Here is a 16,759-nt window from a genome sequence, read left to right as displayed (position 1 = left end):
ATGAATCAAAGCAATGGAGATCACGTTTAGTCCCCTGGCTTTACGTTTTGCAAACAAATAAAAGTGTGCAATTAGTTTTCGACAGTCTTGCACAGCTGAAATAATAAATTTAGCAAACATCTTCAGTGGCACTGGTTTGTCCTGCAAATGCGTTCAAGATGTTCACAGTGTAATCATTTAATGATCCTTTTCCAGAAATGGTTCCGCTCATTTTGAGCTGCTCTATATGTAAATGGCGGATATGATCGCTGTGCTCCTTCACCCCATTTTTCTTTTCCCCCTTCCAGCCACAACCCCCAACCCTCTCCTCTCCTTTTTTCTTTTACTCTCCCTCTCTCAGCTGAGTGATAAACACTGTCTGTTGGTCATAAATCCAGGGGGAGTCCTGACAGGCGTACCAATAAAGCGCTCTATTTTCTCCCTGTTTGGAGGGTTTGTCAGGGGCCCAGAGGAAGTGAGATAACATTAGGAAGAGGAGGCGGAGACGCAATTTCTTCATTGGGGTTACACACACACACACACACACACAAATGGTTGGGGGGGTGCACTCATGAAAAAACTAAACATATAAATATATATATAAATATTCGCATAAAAGGATGAAATATACTCTGCAGCACTCAAACCACAAGACAGTTGGTAAGTTGACTTAACATGCAAGGAAATCACTAAGCTCCTGTTCTGTCTGCAGCAAAACGCAGAGGCTGCATCATTCGTTCCAATCATACCACGCTGCGCCATAACACATTAACACATGTTGTATGTCCATGTGTGCAGAACATAGAGTACTCTATGTACCGCTTCCTCAGTCAGTGCACCTCCAAACTACTACTACTACTACTACTCCAAAGCCACAGTATGCATTGGCTGTCTCTCACACACACACACACACGCACACGCACACACACACACACACACACACACACATATATATGAAGGAACACATTGATTAATCTCCTTCTACGGTTCTTCTCAGTCTGAATGTTTGATCAGTTGCTTATATGTACCATCACAGGAAAGCTCCCAGCAGATGTATTTCCAAGAATCAAAGGGCCAATCAAGCATCAGATGATTCCAGCATGTGTTCAAGAAAGCAAATTTTACATTTTCATTTGCATAAATGACTGAGCTGAACACATGCCATTGAGTATGAATTCATGGTTTGTGTTCCTAATGCCTTTTAAAAAGTGCACATCTCTGCTTTTACTAGACGAAATACATAAAAGTATTCCGTGAGTCAGGATCCAATTAAACATGCTGAGCCTCTTATCATCTAGTTTTTTCTTTGTTACCGCATGCCTGTGTCCATCAAACACTAATCTCTATCAAGCGCTCCTTCTTCCTCACCCTTTTCCTCTGCCAGAGAGACCACACCACACCCGCCCTCCTTGAAACTTTTCACCTGTCTTTCCATCTCACAGCACACACTCTTACAAGTCCATCACTCTCTTGCAAGCTTGAGTTTCACTGTCGCCTCATTTTTCTCAAGCACACTCACCACACGCCTTCACCACCTCTTTTATCTTTTCCTCACTGACTGATGGTTGTGAACGGTAATTCGTAACACTGCAGGTTAACACTTCACTTGCACTACACAAAACACAAGGGCCAGAGAATTGACTAATTGATGTGGGAGCATTTATTCAGCCAGTGTTAGTTGTAAGAATGATGCCCTAAAGAGAAACTGAGCAAGAAAAAAGAGGAAGAAGTGGAGTAAAAGAGAGACATAGAGTCAAAGGAGAAGGCAGAAGACAAGAGTGAGCAAGAAACTCCTAAGCCTGAGCCTCTCTGCTCTTAAGAGGATTCCCACCTGGTAGCAATTTAGTTTGTGCCTGGTAAAGCCGGCCCTGGGAAGGGAAAATAATGTCTGTTGGGCTAGTGGTTTCATTTTTCAATCAAATAAATCACAATGTTACAGAAAATAATTTTTGTCTTTTAATGGGCTCCCCAGCGTTTGAAGTTCCTCGAGGGACAGCTAGCTTTGAAGTCTTGGAGGGGAGGAGCGAGCTCCCATCAGTGTGTGTGCGTGAGTGTGTGTGTGTGTGTATTCATTCCATTGCTCTCTAAAAGTCCTGAAACACAACACTTGTGGTACTCCTGACTAAAGTTAACGCCCTGTGAAGGCTGCATGAAGGACAAAAAGAGGCTACTGATGAAAATCGATGAATGACACAGAATCCAAAAAAGAGTCCTGTTGGTGATTCCTCTCATATTTTCGCCAAAACAAGCTTAATGCTGTTTCACTGTTCTACTTTAAACCGAGAATGAGAGGTAGAAAATTCATGCTTATAATTAGATGAATAATTTTAGTTAACAAACTTATTTGTTGTCTTACTGAAAGATATGTCTGCCTAGTTCTGGCTTTAAAAGACTAAAGTCTAACATCTAAAGAAAATGTGTCATAAATCACAGAGTTTTTACTCACAAAATAAGATTTAGCACATTCAGTGTTTACAAGACTAGATTCATATAATAGTTCTGATCAAGCTTCCTGTTTCATTTCTGAAATATTTTTTTTTATCATCCAACCACCCTTGGTTTTTTATGTATTCAATGCTGGACTTGCACCAAATGACTCAGATTCTCGTGAGTCACCATTAACTGGGTTTGCCACTTCCTCTTGGCATGGGCTAAAAGTTAGGATATTATTGAACGTGATGGGAAAAAAAGGCAGTGGCAGTGAAATTCCTTAACCCCATAATGTCTGACCCAAGAAATAATGGACAGAAAATTCCTTATTTTGCCCATTAACAAAATGTAATAAATAAATAGGAAATTGCATATTTCCTTTATATATATATATATATATATATATATATATATATCATATCATATTTGTTAAATCGGGCATTACACACAATTCTGGCAATAACAAGAACTTTTCTGGTTGGCCATCTGTGCCATCTGCATCTTTATATCTGTGTCTTTATTTTTTTCAAACTGCTGCCTTGGCCAAGGGGATGGTCTCATAAATGTGTGCATCAAATATGGCACGCACAGCATTATAGGGTTAAAAAGTCACTTGGTGGAAAACTGGATGTACGTGAGAATATTCATACATCTCTCATCTATGGTAAAAATGAAGCTACAGTTAGCCACCGCAGCTGGTTAGAGATATGAGGAATTACAACTTAAGGAAGAAGGCAGTAATTAGTGAGCTTAATAGGGGCGTTGCAGATCTTAATAGTGCCATTATTCAAGTACAACTGCGCAGCTTACTTTATATGGGTACGGGTTCATTGAGTGGTAGAGATGGAGCAGAATAAAACGGGATTAATTAGGTCGAGAGTGAGTGCACTACATGTGGATGAAAGTGAATGACGCACCCCGCTCCCTCCACACAACATCCTCTCCAAGATCAACCAATAATGGGAGAGGGGGATAAGAGCAGTAAGAGCTCTTCACCTCAGAGGGGACCACAACAAAGCAGTTTATGAAAAGAAAAGAAGAAAGAAAAAAAAAAAAAAAAACACACACAAGGTCTGAGAGGTCTAAATAAAATATCCAAGGATGCTCTTACTGATTTTAGGCCTAATGAGCCCCAGAAAAAGTGCTCCAATGTACCAGCTTTGGTTTTCTCATCCACAGCCACACACAAAGTAAAAAATGGAGAGCTGTGCAGGCACGTGCACATGTGCACACACACATACACATAAGCACACAAGCACCAGAAGGGAAAACTACGTCAGCTTCTGGGCATACAGTACAAGCAGCCACACCAAACGTGTCGACAGACAGACGACTACCTTCATGATAAAGACTTAAAATATTCCCCTCAGAGCGTTCTCTCCTGGAACTCCTCCACTATTTTCCATGTGTACCTTCAGTCCAAGCGATCTGGTTTTGACATAAAGGCTGCTTTTCAAAGGTCTGAGAGACGCCGGCTTTGACGACACATCTGTTGGACTGGATGCTTTCTCTTTCTCAGAGCAGGATGGGGGTGGGGTGGTGGTGGGGCAAAGAGGCCTTACAGTTGTCTTTCCAACAGAAAACCGCCTAATGCTCTCCAGAAACATACACTCCACTCACTGCCATTGCTGCTGTTCACAGCTGTCGTAGATGAGTACAAGCACAAAGAATTAACACTACGCTTGTTTGACAACCAAACCCTGAAGGACAAAGAAAAACAAACTCACACAGAAAATTTAAAAAGGTGTGTACATTTCCTGGATTTAATCAAATGCTAAAACACACTCACTTGTCCTTAACACACCCAGGAGAACCTCAGTTGGGATAATATTTAAAGCAACATAACTCCCCTCACACTGTGTACACAGCTCAATTATCAGCCCTATTTGAAGCTCATGGCTGCTGTGAATGCCTGGCTGCATAGGTGAGTGGGTGGCTAGACAGATGTTTGCTCACTGCTTTACGCGGTGTCTCGTGTCTTTTGGACAGAAGATGTGCAGATGGAAAGATACGGTCAAAAAATTAAAGTGAGAAAATGAAGAAGAGCTGAAAGTGGGAAGAGCAGGAAAGCAAAAGAAGCCGATTCTTTAGAAAGACAACATGGGAAATAAAGGAAAACAACAGCAAACTGATGGGGAGGAAGCTAATACTGATAGTTTCTGATGATGAAAGGAACAGAACACAAAGGCACAAGGCAAGAGAGAGTGATGGAGATAAAACAAAGGTAGATTGAGAGCGAAAGAGTGAGGCGCTGAAAGCGAGAGTTTAGCCAAGAGCTTACAGGAAATAGTTCTGTTTGATGAGTAAATATTGAATCAGCGAAATCCCATCACTGGCATCACCTGACCTCTCCCTCCCTCTGTTTCTCTCCTTCTTTGTGTTAACAGTAAACAGAGACATTTCACCTATATTGTGTGGCATAAACACAAGTTTATGAAACAAATCAGCTGACATCATTCAAAACTGCATTGGCACAATTAGATGCAGAGAAACTCCAAGGCAGTTTTGTATTTGGATGAAACACACTGGCTCACTCACTCATCCCCCCTTCCCATCATTCATGAATCTTGCATGTAAGTAAGTGAGTTAGTGGTCATTTGTAGAACGCATTAACAATAAAAGCTCCTCTGTATTTGTCAGATGCCTTCAACTAGTCTGTTAAAAACATTTGATCATTGTTCATCAAATCATTCAGCGACCAGAAGTGCTGCTGTTTTGAAAACACACAAAACCCTGAAAGATTTTCGTGCTAAATATTACAGGTCTGGTTTTTAATGGTCATTTTAACAGATCAGCTTGGCTTTACTTCCAAACTTGCTGTCCCTGGTTCCAGCTGTTTTAGCTACTAATTACGACTATGATCTTTCTCTCACAGTGAAAGCAGTGAGTAAACATGTCCAAAGGCATCATGTTTACTTGCAGGGTTACACTCACTCCTTCTGCGAGAATCACATTTGCCCACAGATGCACTAAATCTCATCACTGTACATTCACTCGCAGCTGCATGAGTGTTCAACTGAGCTGAGAAACAAATTGATAATTTCTGTGATTCAGTTCAGTTTGTTCAGCCAAAATACTTTCTTTGGAACAAATTACCCCTGAACCACATGACTGTAGAAAGTGTGAATCGGCTCTCGATGCCTTGGAGAACGGTATGTCTGGGCCTGCTGTGATTTAAGATGCCTGCAGGGGCCCTTAACTTCCCTCATTTGCGCTCTACCTCTCTTGATCTTTCTCTCCCTCTTCCTAACCCCCTCTTCAGTCCTGTCTCTTTCTTCCAGAGAATGAGCGATTAGAGGGGTCTCAGGGTCAGAGAGGGAGGTCTTGAGTTTGACCTTAGGTATGCAGCATCGCTCTGTGTCTTTCTCTGTGATCAGTCACTGCTGTCTCCTGCTTTAAAATGTCCTGTTTGTACTGTTACCACAGAGTCACAGTAAATGCAGCTGTACAGAACATGAGTCAGGGCTGGAGTTTATGTACTCTCTTCAAGGAATATTTTAGTTTATTGCAACTTTTTTTTCTTGGTTTTATCCATCATTTCTCTCAATTATTGATAATCCTTCTGAAAAAGAATAAAACATGTTCAAGAACAACAAACACACATTGAGTTATAAAGTATGATGGATATTTAAAACAGATCAAAACCCCATAAACATTTCATGTTTGTTTTCTCTTCCAGCTAATTTTGGCTCACCTGAAAGTATTTATGGCTCTTTTCAACTGACAGGTTTGAAGGCAGGATTTTAAATTGAGGATTGAGCACGCACAAAAAATGATCCACAGAGATATTTACATTTGTACCTATAAACAGTGACAGGAAGTTGTGTAAGATGAACTGCTGGATGCAGCATTCCCAATTATTCTCAGAAGTTTAAGTGAAGGATATTTCAAACACTGTTCCAACCACTTGATCTGAAGCATATTGACATTCACCACCAAAGAGCTGCTTTGGCGTCCCCTGACCCTCAGAGAAGCATTTCCAATGACGAGCTTCAGTCTTTTGGGAATTCTTTGCCGTGGGAGATTTTGTCTGTTTTTGGTTTTTCTGCAGTGTACACAAAATAAGCAGCTGATCAAAAGACTTGACTTTTATTGTGTAACCATGTGGTACTGATGCTTTGTCAAAATGTGTATTGTGTAAACTTCAGCAACCAAGAGGGACAAGATCCATGAAACCACATGCTATTTGTGGGGTCTGCCACAATTCCAAATTGGACAGCTTGAGCATGTTTGTCTGAGTGAGGAAACAATGAAGAAAATGTTCTGTTACAATCCGTGTGAGTTTGCTCTTAGTGTGTATGCAAGTGAGAATGCCTGCGTGTGTTTATCTGCTCTGGCTTAAGACCTGAGATTTTATCCTGGCAGGACCTGATCAGTCACTTTCAATGACAGTGGAATTCCTCAGCAGCTCTACAAGATCAGACCAGTTTCACAACCATCAACAGTGTGTGTGTGTGTGTGTGTGTGTGAGAGAGAACAAGACTGGACATCACACACAGTCTAAGCCACCCAACACAACACTCAAAAATAAAAACAGAATAACCAAGACTTAAGCTATCTCCCTCAGAGAGCTGTGAGATATAACACAGAACTATTAGGTTGACCCAGATGACAAAAATGACCACTGTGACAGCACATTTCTGGCACACAATTTAAAGCTGCTGTGACTGTGTGTGTGTGTGTGTGTGAACATCTGGTTGTTGTGTGGGACAGACCAAATTAGGAGACTAATCAAGGAAAAATGCACTCCAGTTGTTTAGCAAGCTATTTCAAAATGGAAAGTAAAGCAGTACCACTAATCACATCCTCTCTGTGTGTAGTGTATGCACACTGACTCGAATGCAGAGATAAAAGGAACAACTAAATGTGTCAGTGGCAGGATGAGTGAGGCAGAATCAGAGAAATTTAGAGAGAGCCGGTGTAAATTTCAGATGTCTCTTCATTTTGATCACAGGGCAACTGCACAACAGCTGTTTGTTTCTGATGAACCCGCAGGCAAAAGGGTGAAGGAGTGATCGGAGACATGAAGAGGATGAAAAACAAATAGTTAATAGTTAGTAAAAGAGAGAGAGACTGTTTTGAGACCCACAAATTTGGTTCAAGCTAATTAATTAACTGAAAGAAGAAGTGAAGTAAAAAAAACCCAGTTGAAAAGAAGAGTGGAAAGGTCAAATTAGATATTTTAGAAATTAAAATAAATAAGACCATATACCCCGCCCAAACAATATTCATACAGGTCACACAGTCCGGGGAAAGTTTAATTATATAGGTGAAGGTTCATTGATTTTAAATTAGCGTGTGCTGATTAGTGATTTTAATCCCACCTGGAACACACGTGTCTGTGTTTCTTCTCCCTCTCCCTCAAGTAAAAATTACGCTGACAAATGTTTCCTGTTTTTTCCAGACTCAATGGTCCTTCGATGTGTAAAGTCTTGTACACACAGACAACCTTGTAGTTTGTAGTGTATTTTGGTTTGTGCAGAATGTATCATATGGTTTCTGGTGCAATGAGGCCAAATCTCCAGCAACAAACAGATGAATGGTCTAATAAAGTTCTTGTACTATAACAAAGTTCCTGCTGCTATTTCAGTTGGTGTACACAGTTTCGACTACCGTGTGGGACTTCAGTATCATTTACACTGAATTTACTGGCTTAGCCTTTTAACATTTACATTCAAATTCTAGCCATGTTCTAAAATGTTATTTTCACTGCACAGAACCAGAAATGGTAAGATGTTGATTTATAAATGTGCAACGTTATCAGACCTCCACTTTGCCAGATTTAACATCATTTGCTGTGGAATTTCTAATCCATTGTAAGTATTACACACACAAAATAACTATTGTATTTTTTTTTAAATCGCTATAAACACTAACAGCACTTGAGGTTGGATGACAGTTACTACAAAATCATGTTTCTCATACAGACGCTTTATTTTTATTTTGAGGGTTTGGTTATAAACGTACTACAATACTTTGCAGCCTTGCAGCAAGTGCGTTGTGAAAAAGTGCAATAACAAAGATTTGTCTTTCACACAGACTATAACCGATGTGTGCATCCACGAATGTCTGGAATGCTAATGATCATCTAAACACAGCACAATTCATCCTGCATTGGTAAGGTGGTAAACTTAGCCCTATAAGGTGCTAATGCTGCCACAAGTGCATTATCGCTCCACTCTGAGGTGGCTATGTGCTAATGTTACCAGACAGGCTTGAGGTTAAGTGTGGCCAGGGGCCCCTTAGAGAGATGCCAAGAGAGAGCTGGTGGCCCCATAGGCCCCAGCCGAACAGAGCTCTCTTAGCCTCTTTGCGCAACACAGCTATCCATTGTGGTGGGCTGAAAAAGCACATTAGCCGCTGAGAAAAGGGCTTTCCCTCTGAAACCCCCTTGGACAACAAGCAAAGCTCTGCTTGATAATTCAATCACTCTCCGAGCTGTGCAGGCTAGAACTGCTCAGCCTCTCAGAACCTTTCCTCAGCTCTCTCCTCTCCTTCATCTCCTTCCATTAAGTAACTGCCCTATATTTTACAGACATTGTCATTCCTAGCCCTTATCAAAGGACAATAGAGGAATGATGCCTGTGAGAGTGTCATTGACATTTGAATGTATGCGGCAGTGTGAATTATGGCTGTATGCAACGGCTGCAGCAAAAAGGGCATAAGAAGGTAGCGAGATGTGTGTATATGTGTGTGTGTGTGTGTGTGTGTAGGGGGGGAGGGGAGAAGAGATAAAAGGAAGGAGAAGGGGGTCAGCGAAAGAGTGGGTTGAAGGAAAGGATAGGAAAGCTGTACAGAAGGAGAGAGGGGAGAAAAGAGGAGGGGGGAGTTCTTATCGCTTTACCCTTGTCTTGACTTCCTTGCGGGCCCTTTGAAGAGCAAAGAAATAAAGATACTTGCGCTGGCACATCAGAGAGAGATTTAGATTGTGCCAGTGTTTACCCATCAGAGCACTGCATGGCTGCCAGCGACAGTCTGCTGGTTTTGAAGTTGCTATGGCCCAAGTATGGCTTAAAGCGCTCACGGCTCCTAACAGCCATGCTGCAGAGGAGGGTTTTCTCTCTCTGTGCTCATGTGACAGTTTGTGCGTGTGTGCTTCTCTGTGCATGTATGTACCAGTTGCTGTGAATGTTTATGAGAGATAGCATGTGTCCTTGTGTGCCTAATAGTGTGCAGCGCAATCTGCCTCTCTTTGTGCGAGTGTGCGTGTTTGTGTATCACACGGAAAATGGAGCCATCCATCGGATTACGGGAAGACAGCTCTTTAATAGGAGGGCCTGTATTTGCATAAGCAGCAATGGGGGGGAAAAACGTATAGAGAGAAGGATGGAGTGAGAGTCCAAGGCACAGGGAAAGAAAAAAAGAGAGAGGAGACGAAAAGAGAAAGGGTGGTTGGCGAGTAGGTCACATTTGCCAAGCCATTCGGGATAAATCTTGTGGTTAGGAGCTCGTATTCTGGGCAAGGATTTGGCCCCAGGTCCCCTTAAAGCAAATGGAAAATAACAGGCCACGTGTAAATAGGTGGCAGGGTAATGATAGCTCTGTCAAGTCCTCAGGTGGAGAAAGGGAAGAGGGGAAGACAGAGGCAGAGCAGGGAGAGAGAGACAAATCTGGAGAGTATGCAGGTATGATGAAAGTGAGATGAGTGCAGAAAAGAGAAGAGGATGGATTGTGCAAAAAAAAAAAAAGGAAAGGAAAAATGCCCGCAGATGGAATTGTGGTGGTGGGAGGGGAGAGGAGTGGAGTTGGAGAGACAAGGGGGGAGAAGAAGAGATACTCAGAAGCCAAAAAAAGAAGAACATGAAGGACAGATATAGGGGAAGGCCAGAGGGCTGGTGGAAGGTGAAGGGTTTTCTTGTGGGAGCCCTTTTGGCTCAGCTTGCTAGTGTTTTGGCATGAGACTCTGTCAGGGGACACAGGTGTTGCCAAAGCCTGTTTTTGTGCATCCATGTGTGTTGTTTGTGTTTGTGTGTTTGAGCGCCCGGGGCTCTAACTCCTGTCACATCTGCACCAAAAGCTTGCATCTACATCTTTCTGTCGCTCTTCTGTTTATTTATTATTCATTAAAAATGTTTTTTTTCCAAAGTCATTGCTACCGCCCTATTTATTTTCTTCTGCACTAGGCTTGAACAATTTTCTTGCATTCCTGATGAACAAATACACTGTGATCATAACAAAATTACTAAGAAGGCCACACCCACACAGAATCACACATACAGCAGTCCACCTACTGCATAAACACACTGTTGTGCATGGTGTTGTACAGAAGAAGCTTGTGGTAAAAGGAAGTAAATGTGTGTGCTGTTGCAGAAACAGGAACATAATTACTGAAAGTTAGAGCAGAAAGTTGTCACCTGTATATAACTGCAGTTTTTCCCAGATTTGTTACAATGAAGAATCAAACCTAGTGAGATCCACTTAATTGTAACCTGGTTCAACATAAAGAATAAAACTCATCAACCATTTGTGAAGTGGCAACGATCTTAGAGTAGCATCAGACAATTACTTCTTTGGATATTTAAGAACAGGAGAGCCCTTGTGCTCATTTTTCAGCCTCCCAAAGCTCTGCAGTTAATTAACAAGGTTGTTAAGCTGGGGTGAATGAGTGCTATGCTGCCATGCTAGACATGTATAACACGCCATGTTTAATAAGCCTGTGTCCTCGCCATCAGAATATCGGCACCCCTCAAATGACTTTCCAATAATGACAACCAGCTCCCCAGAGGTACCGTTTCTGAGTGTGCGTAACGAGTGTGTTCTTCCGGTGCGGCTAAATGGCCGCTACCTGGTCACCTGACAGAAAAAGTGCTTTGGTCAATAGAATGTGTGTTTACATTATATCCACACACACTTTGGAAGGCTGCCAAAGCTGGGCATAACGCAAATGTTTCTCATGTCATTATCCTTATCCCTACCACAGAAGCATGTGTGTGTGTGTGTGTGTGTGTGTGGGTGTATATGTGTTTCTGCCACCCATAGAATGCACTGACATGCTCCTTGATTTCTGCAGACCACCGGGGACGGGAACTACCACCTGTCTGTCCAGAAACCAGCCCAAACACAAAGATACACATACCCTCACAAACACACACTTTGCCCAACATTACCATATCCATATTTACTCTTGGTCAGTGCATTCCACCCTTGGCTGCTTAATGGGATAGGTGACATACACACATACACATCCACACACAGGTTTCCTCAAGGTCTGAAAATATCCTTTCATATTTCTCCTGCTGGCCCAAAGTACATTCATAAATGCCATTTTACCCCCTTAATAAGTCAAAAGAGATGGTGCTCATGTGTGTTAGCCACACTAGGGAACGTTCCCGTACCAAGCAATTACTGCTGAAACAAGAGCGCTCTGTGGGGAAAAGCCAATTAGTCCACTGTGGCAGCAGGTAGTAAGCTGGCTCCATTCATTATGATCTCTCATAAGACCATGCTAATGTAATAGCATTGGATTAGAGACAGACAGCAGAAGGCCTTAATGATAACTACATCAATAGTTGGGGTGTTGTGGCCAGGTAGTTCCACATTCACATGGCCACAAGGCATCATGGATTCAAACAAAATCACTTATAGAAGTTGTGCATGTGCATGTGCATGTAATAAGCACATGTGGATGTGGTTCTGACTGTGTTCGATACAGCAGACTGCCCATTGGTTCCTGTTTGAGCATGATCAATCCTTGGTGATAATATTCAGTTAGCTAATAAAGCTGCAGGCAATAAATGTAATATCAATATCTGCAACTGATCTGCTCCGGAGCGTAACCTAACCTGATGATTTTCAGATAATGTGATGTGAAGACATAACACAGGAGGTTAGAGCTGCTGACAGAGAGAGAGAGAAGAGAGAGAAGACCGATATTAACCCTTCTGCTCTGCTTGGTCCAAATAATTGGTCTATTGGGGTTTACTGAAGGAAGCTGAGGAGGAAGAGCTGGACATCTCTGAGAATGGGGTGGAGGAGGACAAGGGAAAATAAACAAGACGGGAAAAAAGAAATCAAAGTTATTTCAATGGGAAATGATCTTAGCCATCAAACACAAGTCACAAAGCCTGGCTTCATGACTGTTTACTCAACAAACCTGCCAATAATCTGCAGTACCTTCATCAGATATGATTAGACCACACTCACGTTGTGAAAAAAATATACAAATACATGTGTTCATATACCACAGATGCACCAAAGATTGGTGACCAGGAGGTACAGTATCCGTCCAAGACACGGGTAAAAAATACGCCCCCAAAAAAATAAACAATAAGAATCAAATTTCTACAGAATCAGCACCTCTGCAAACATGCTGGTAAAAGCATAATCATGTAAATTATTTAAACGGTTCATTTCGATGCAAATATCCTTCAGTCGAAGTCATGATTGTAATGAAGATCCCAGACATCTTATATATCGAGGACTTAAGTACAAAAATGACAAGGTCATGAAATAAAGGACAAAACTGGCTTTCTGGACAGTAGCAAGGAAAAACAACCACCACAAGGTCCAACCGCTTTCTACACTTTGCACAGATACAAGGATGAGTCCGCACACACATACAGTCATTGTCATGGATTTAGCTGACAGCGGAAGCTTCCCAACACTAAAATGCATCAAGGTAAATAGTTTTTTATCGTCTGTCCAATCTGACATTCTGCACAGCACAAACCAACCCCCCATCTCTTTGGCGCCTACTCTCTAACCTTCTTTCGTCACTGCTCAGCATTGAATGGGGCTGGAAAAGGCTTAGCTAAAGTGTTTAAGTGTGTGAAAATGTGAGAGAGCAGAACAAAGCACGTGAGGGAGAGAGAGAGAAATCACCTGCCAGAGTAATAGATAGGAATGACGAGAAAGGAGTGAAGGTTTCTTTGTGTGTCATTGTGTGTGAAAGTGTTTCGAAGGACAAGTATGTGGCTCTTTTGCCATGCGTATGTGTGTGAGTGAGAGCATGTGGGAGTTATGTTGGCACTTATCTTCATGCGGGGAGGAGCAGGAGTGAGAGAAAGTAAGCCAACATGAAGGGCAAAGATTGTGTTTATGTTTAGGAGTGTGTGTGTGTGTGTGTCTGTGTGTGCTTGTCAGGAAGCTGTGGTGTCCCTGGCTCTCCAGTGTTTACTGACAGGAAATGTTTGTCCAGGCAAAAGGGAAGGAACTTTGCCGCCCTGCATGGCAAACATTGGGAGAGTGGACACAGACGCACATAAACACACACACAGAGTCACACAGAAACATACACACACACAAACATTTGGAGCAGCGCAAAAAGAGGAATCTGACAGGAATTCCAGTCTTTGTGAGTGAGGTGGGGTATCTGGTATTGGGGAAGTGGGAGTGACGGGGCTGGGCACTGACTGTTCTTCACTTCCCTCCACGTTGACTGCCAATGCAAACTCCAGCAGATAGAAAGTCAATACCCTGACAGACTCTAGACACGTGAGAGCGAGGCAGCGATCCTTCAGGCTCGTGCACACAGATACACACACACTGGCTGTACATCTACACCACCAAGTGTATTCCCTTCATTCATATTTCTGCTGCTGCCACTGCTGATTAATTGATTATCTCTTTGTCTGTGCCTCACGGTACGCAGTACGATGCAGAGCTTGCAAAATTATACCAATTTAAAAGCACTTTGGGGATTATGATCTCTAAACAGGGGTAATTCACCCTCATACGGACACACCGCAACATTTTAAAATGCAACATTTCGATGAATGCTCCTCAAGCGTGCAGCTTTGTCATTTGAACCAGATCCTTTTCAAACGGACATACTTCAAGGATCAATGTGTCAAATGCAGCTACAGAGCGTGACTTGGTGAGCTGCGGCTTCAAACTGTGTGAGATGGAGATTCTCTTACAAAGTTAAACATATACTCATATTGCAAAATATGATGTGTTATTACAGATTAAACGGTGTAGTCGACCTGCTGCACCACCAACATCATGTCCATTGGCTATTGCATCATTGGCAGTAATGCAATATGTGCCAAATCTGATATCCCTCACTTGTAAGTCACTTTGGAAAAAAGCATCTGCCAAATGTAAATGTAATACCATATACCATATTACTAGCTGACTTTGTAGTCAGTACTACTTAACAGACTTTGCTGTTTATGTTTTTGTAATTAAATGATTATACAAAAATCTTGCAGAACTTTTTGGTGCTGCTGCTTTTACCTGAGTTAAATATCTAAATTCTTCCTCCACCACTGTTCAAAGGAAACCAAGGTTCTTGTGTTAAAAAATACACTACAGAGCAGCTTCTCTTCCCTGATGAAAACTGCTTTTCTCCTAGTTTGACTTAAAAAGGCAACTCTGCAAGTCAGTTCTGAAGCTTTTGATTGATAGTATAAAGGAGTTTCACCATGAAGGTTGACTACAATGATAGCATTTGTGAGATTTATTTTAGCAACACTTGCCAAATTTGTGCTCTCACAGAAAAGCAATGCTCCTTTCTGGCTGTCCTTCCTCATTTCCTTGTGATCTACACTGATGTTTCTACGTGTACGTTCATCTCTGTGTGTGTATGTGTGTGTGTGTGTGTGTGAGTGTGAGTGCATGTGTAACAATATGTGTGGGCTTGTAGATTAAGGACAGTGCTGGAGGCGAAGTGCATGTGAGAGCGCGTCTGTGTGTATGCGTCTGAGTGCGTGTGCTGCTCTGTTCACCAACACACACATCTTCCACATAGGAATGATCTGAACAGGATGAGATGAAAGTATCCTTTTACTACCACAAGCATATGTGCACACAAACACAGACACACACACTGTAGGGGAGGTATGCAGGAGCATACAGTGAGACACAGCCTCGAGAGTAAACCAGGAAACACATAAAGCAAGTACATTTTCTCCTCACTGCCTGTCACTCAAAAACCAACTTGCATGATAGCTGGCGTAAGGGAGAGCTGCAGACCACTTCAAAGCTTAACATGAACCAGCAAAAAGGTTAAAGTAAGAGTTACTTACTGGCTGGTGAAGGGGTGCTGTAGCCACTGAGAGGCAATCCAGGCAGGGCCGGAGGCGACAGGCTCCCCAACATGTGGGGGAAGAAGTAGGAGTAGGTGGGCATGGGGAAGCCATTGAGGTGGGGTCCTGGCACCGGGTTGCCCTTCCCAGACATGACGGCTCAGTCCACCTCCAGTCACAAACAGACCGCACTGGAAAACAAGCTTAAAATATCTAACAGTGCCAAAGAAGAGTCAGTGTGGATTCTTGTGCTGATTTAATCCCCCATAGGGCCCAGGGATAGGTAGGTATTCCAAAAGGCTGCCAGGCTGTGCTGGTAAAAATCTCCTTATGGCTTGGAATCTGGTCCTTGAAATGGCTTCTGTAGATGTCACCCAGACAAAAGCCCTGCTGGTTTAGTGAATGCGGACGCAAAGATAAAAGGAGACACAGGGTTGAAGTATAAAAGTTGACTGTGGACTTTTTTAGCCTTCCTTTCTCTTGTATTGTGAAAGAAGCTGAAAGGCCTTATTTGTGAGAGGCGTTTTGGAGGCTGGAATGTAGCACAGCCATTCCTTATATTCAAGATGAACAGCGAGAATGAGACAGAAGACAAGTTCAGTCAAGAACAGCTGACTTTGATGACTGCAGCCGAGTGGTGATAGTGGTGATAGGGATGCTAGTGGTTGTGAAGCTTCCACAAGGGCACAGATTTACTCTTCCACTGCGGAGTGCTTCCAGGGAATGCGCAGATCACATGATGCCAAAACAAAGCTGCTCTTCTTAGACAGGCCTCCTCTTTGCAGTTCTACAGCCTCTGCCTGCAGAAAGAAAAACACAGAACGAGAGAGAGATCATTTAGTGCTTCAGTGACAAGTTAAAGAGATCGTTTCCCTTTGTACTTAAGTGCTTGAGCAAAACAGTTCTTTTCTTTTGACACTAATTAATGGTTATGTCTCATCTGAAATGTTACAAAAACACCCCATCCGCCTTAATTATCTAATGGAGTGTTAAAATTGTGAAGAGAGCAGTGGGTGTGTGATGTCTCCTTGCAGCTTTGTGTGCTCATACGTGCGCTCATTAACACTAACAGACTACAAGTACTTTGGGAGAAGAGCCAAAAGATAAATGGAGAGAGCAATACAAAAGAAAACTTTGCTAATTACACCAGTTGCAGAAGCCGGAGGTGAGATGCAATGTGCTGTTGAGGGACCACAGAGACTTCTGCTGTGGAGTTCCTTTCAAAACTAAGTCTAAGACATGTAAACAGACCTGAAATCACTACAGAAAACCCTGACCTCACATGACGTTCCTGACAACAATACACCCAGAGAGCACAATTACCATAAAGCGGTACACTAGCACAACAACATACACAATAGTCGAGGAGAAACAATTTTAAA

At 42.4% G+C, this 16,759-nt stretch overlaps 1 protein-coding gene across 1 annotated transcript in view; it reads right to left on the bottom strand.

Moving 5' to 3' along the window:
- raraa (retinoic acid receptor, alpha a) overlaps positions 1-16,759 on the bottom strand; it is a 131,516-nt gene that overhangs the window by 57,518 nt on the left and 57,239 nt on the right. The window contains exon 3 of the mRNA XM_029527111.1: positions 15,378-16,177. Within this exon, the coding sequence (XP_029382971.1) occupies positions 15,378-15,531 (154 nt within the window). The 5' untranslated portion in view covers positions 15,532-16,177. The remainder of the gene's footprint in view (positions 1-15,377; positions 16,178-16,759) is intronic.

The sequence above is a fragment of the Echeneis naucrates genome, chromosome 19, assembly GCF_900963305.1.
Source record: "Echeneis naucrates chromosome 19, fEcheNa1.1, whole genome shotgun sequence".
Classification (NCBI taxonomy): domain Eukaryota; kingdom Metazoa; phylum Chordata; class Actinopteri; order Carangiformes; family Echeneidae; genus Echeneis; species Echeneis naucrates.
This window is presented reverse-complemented; position numbering and strand designations above follow the sequence as displayed.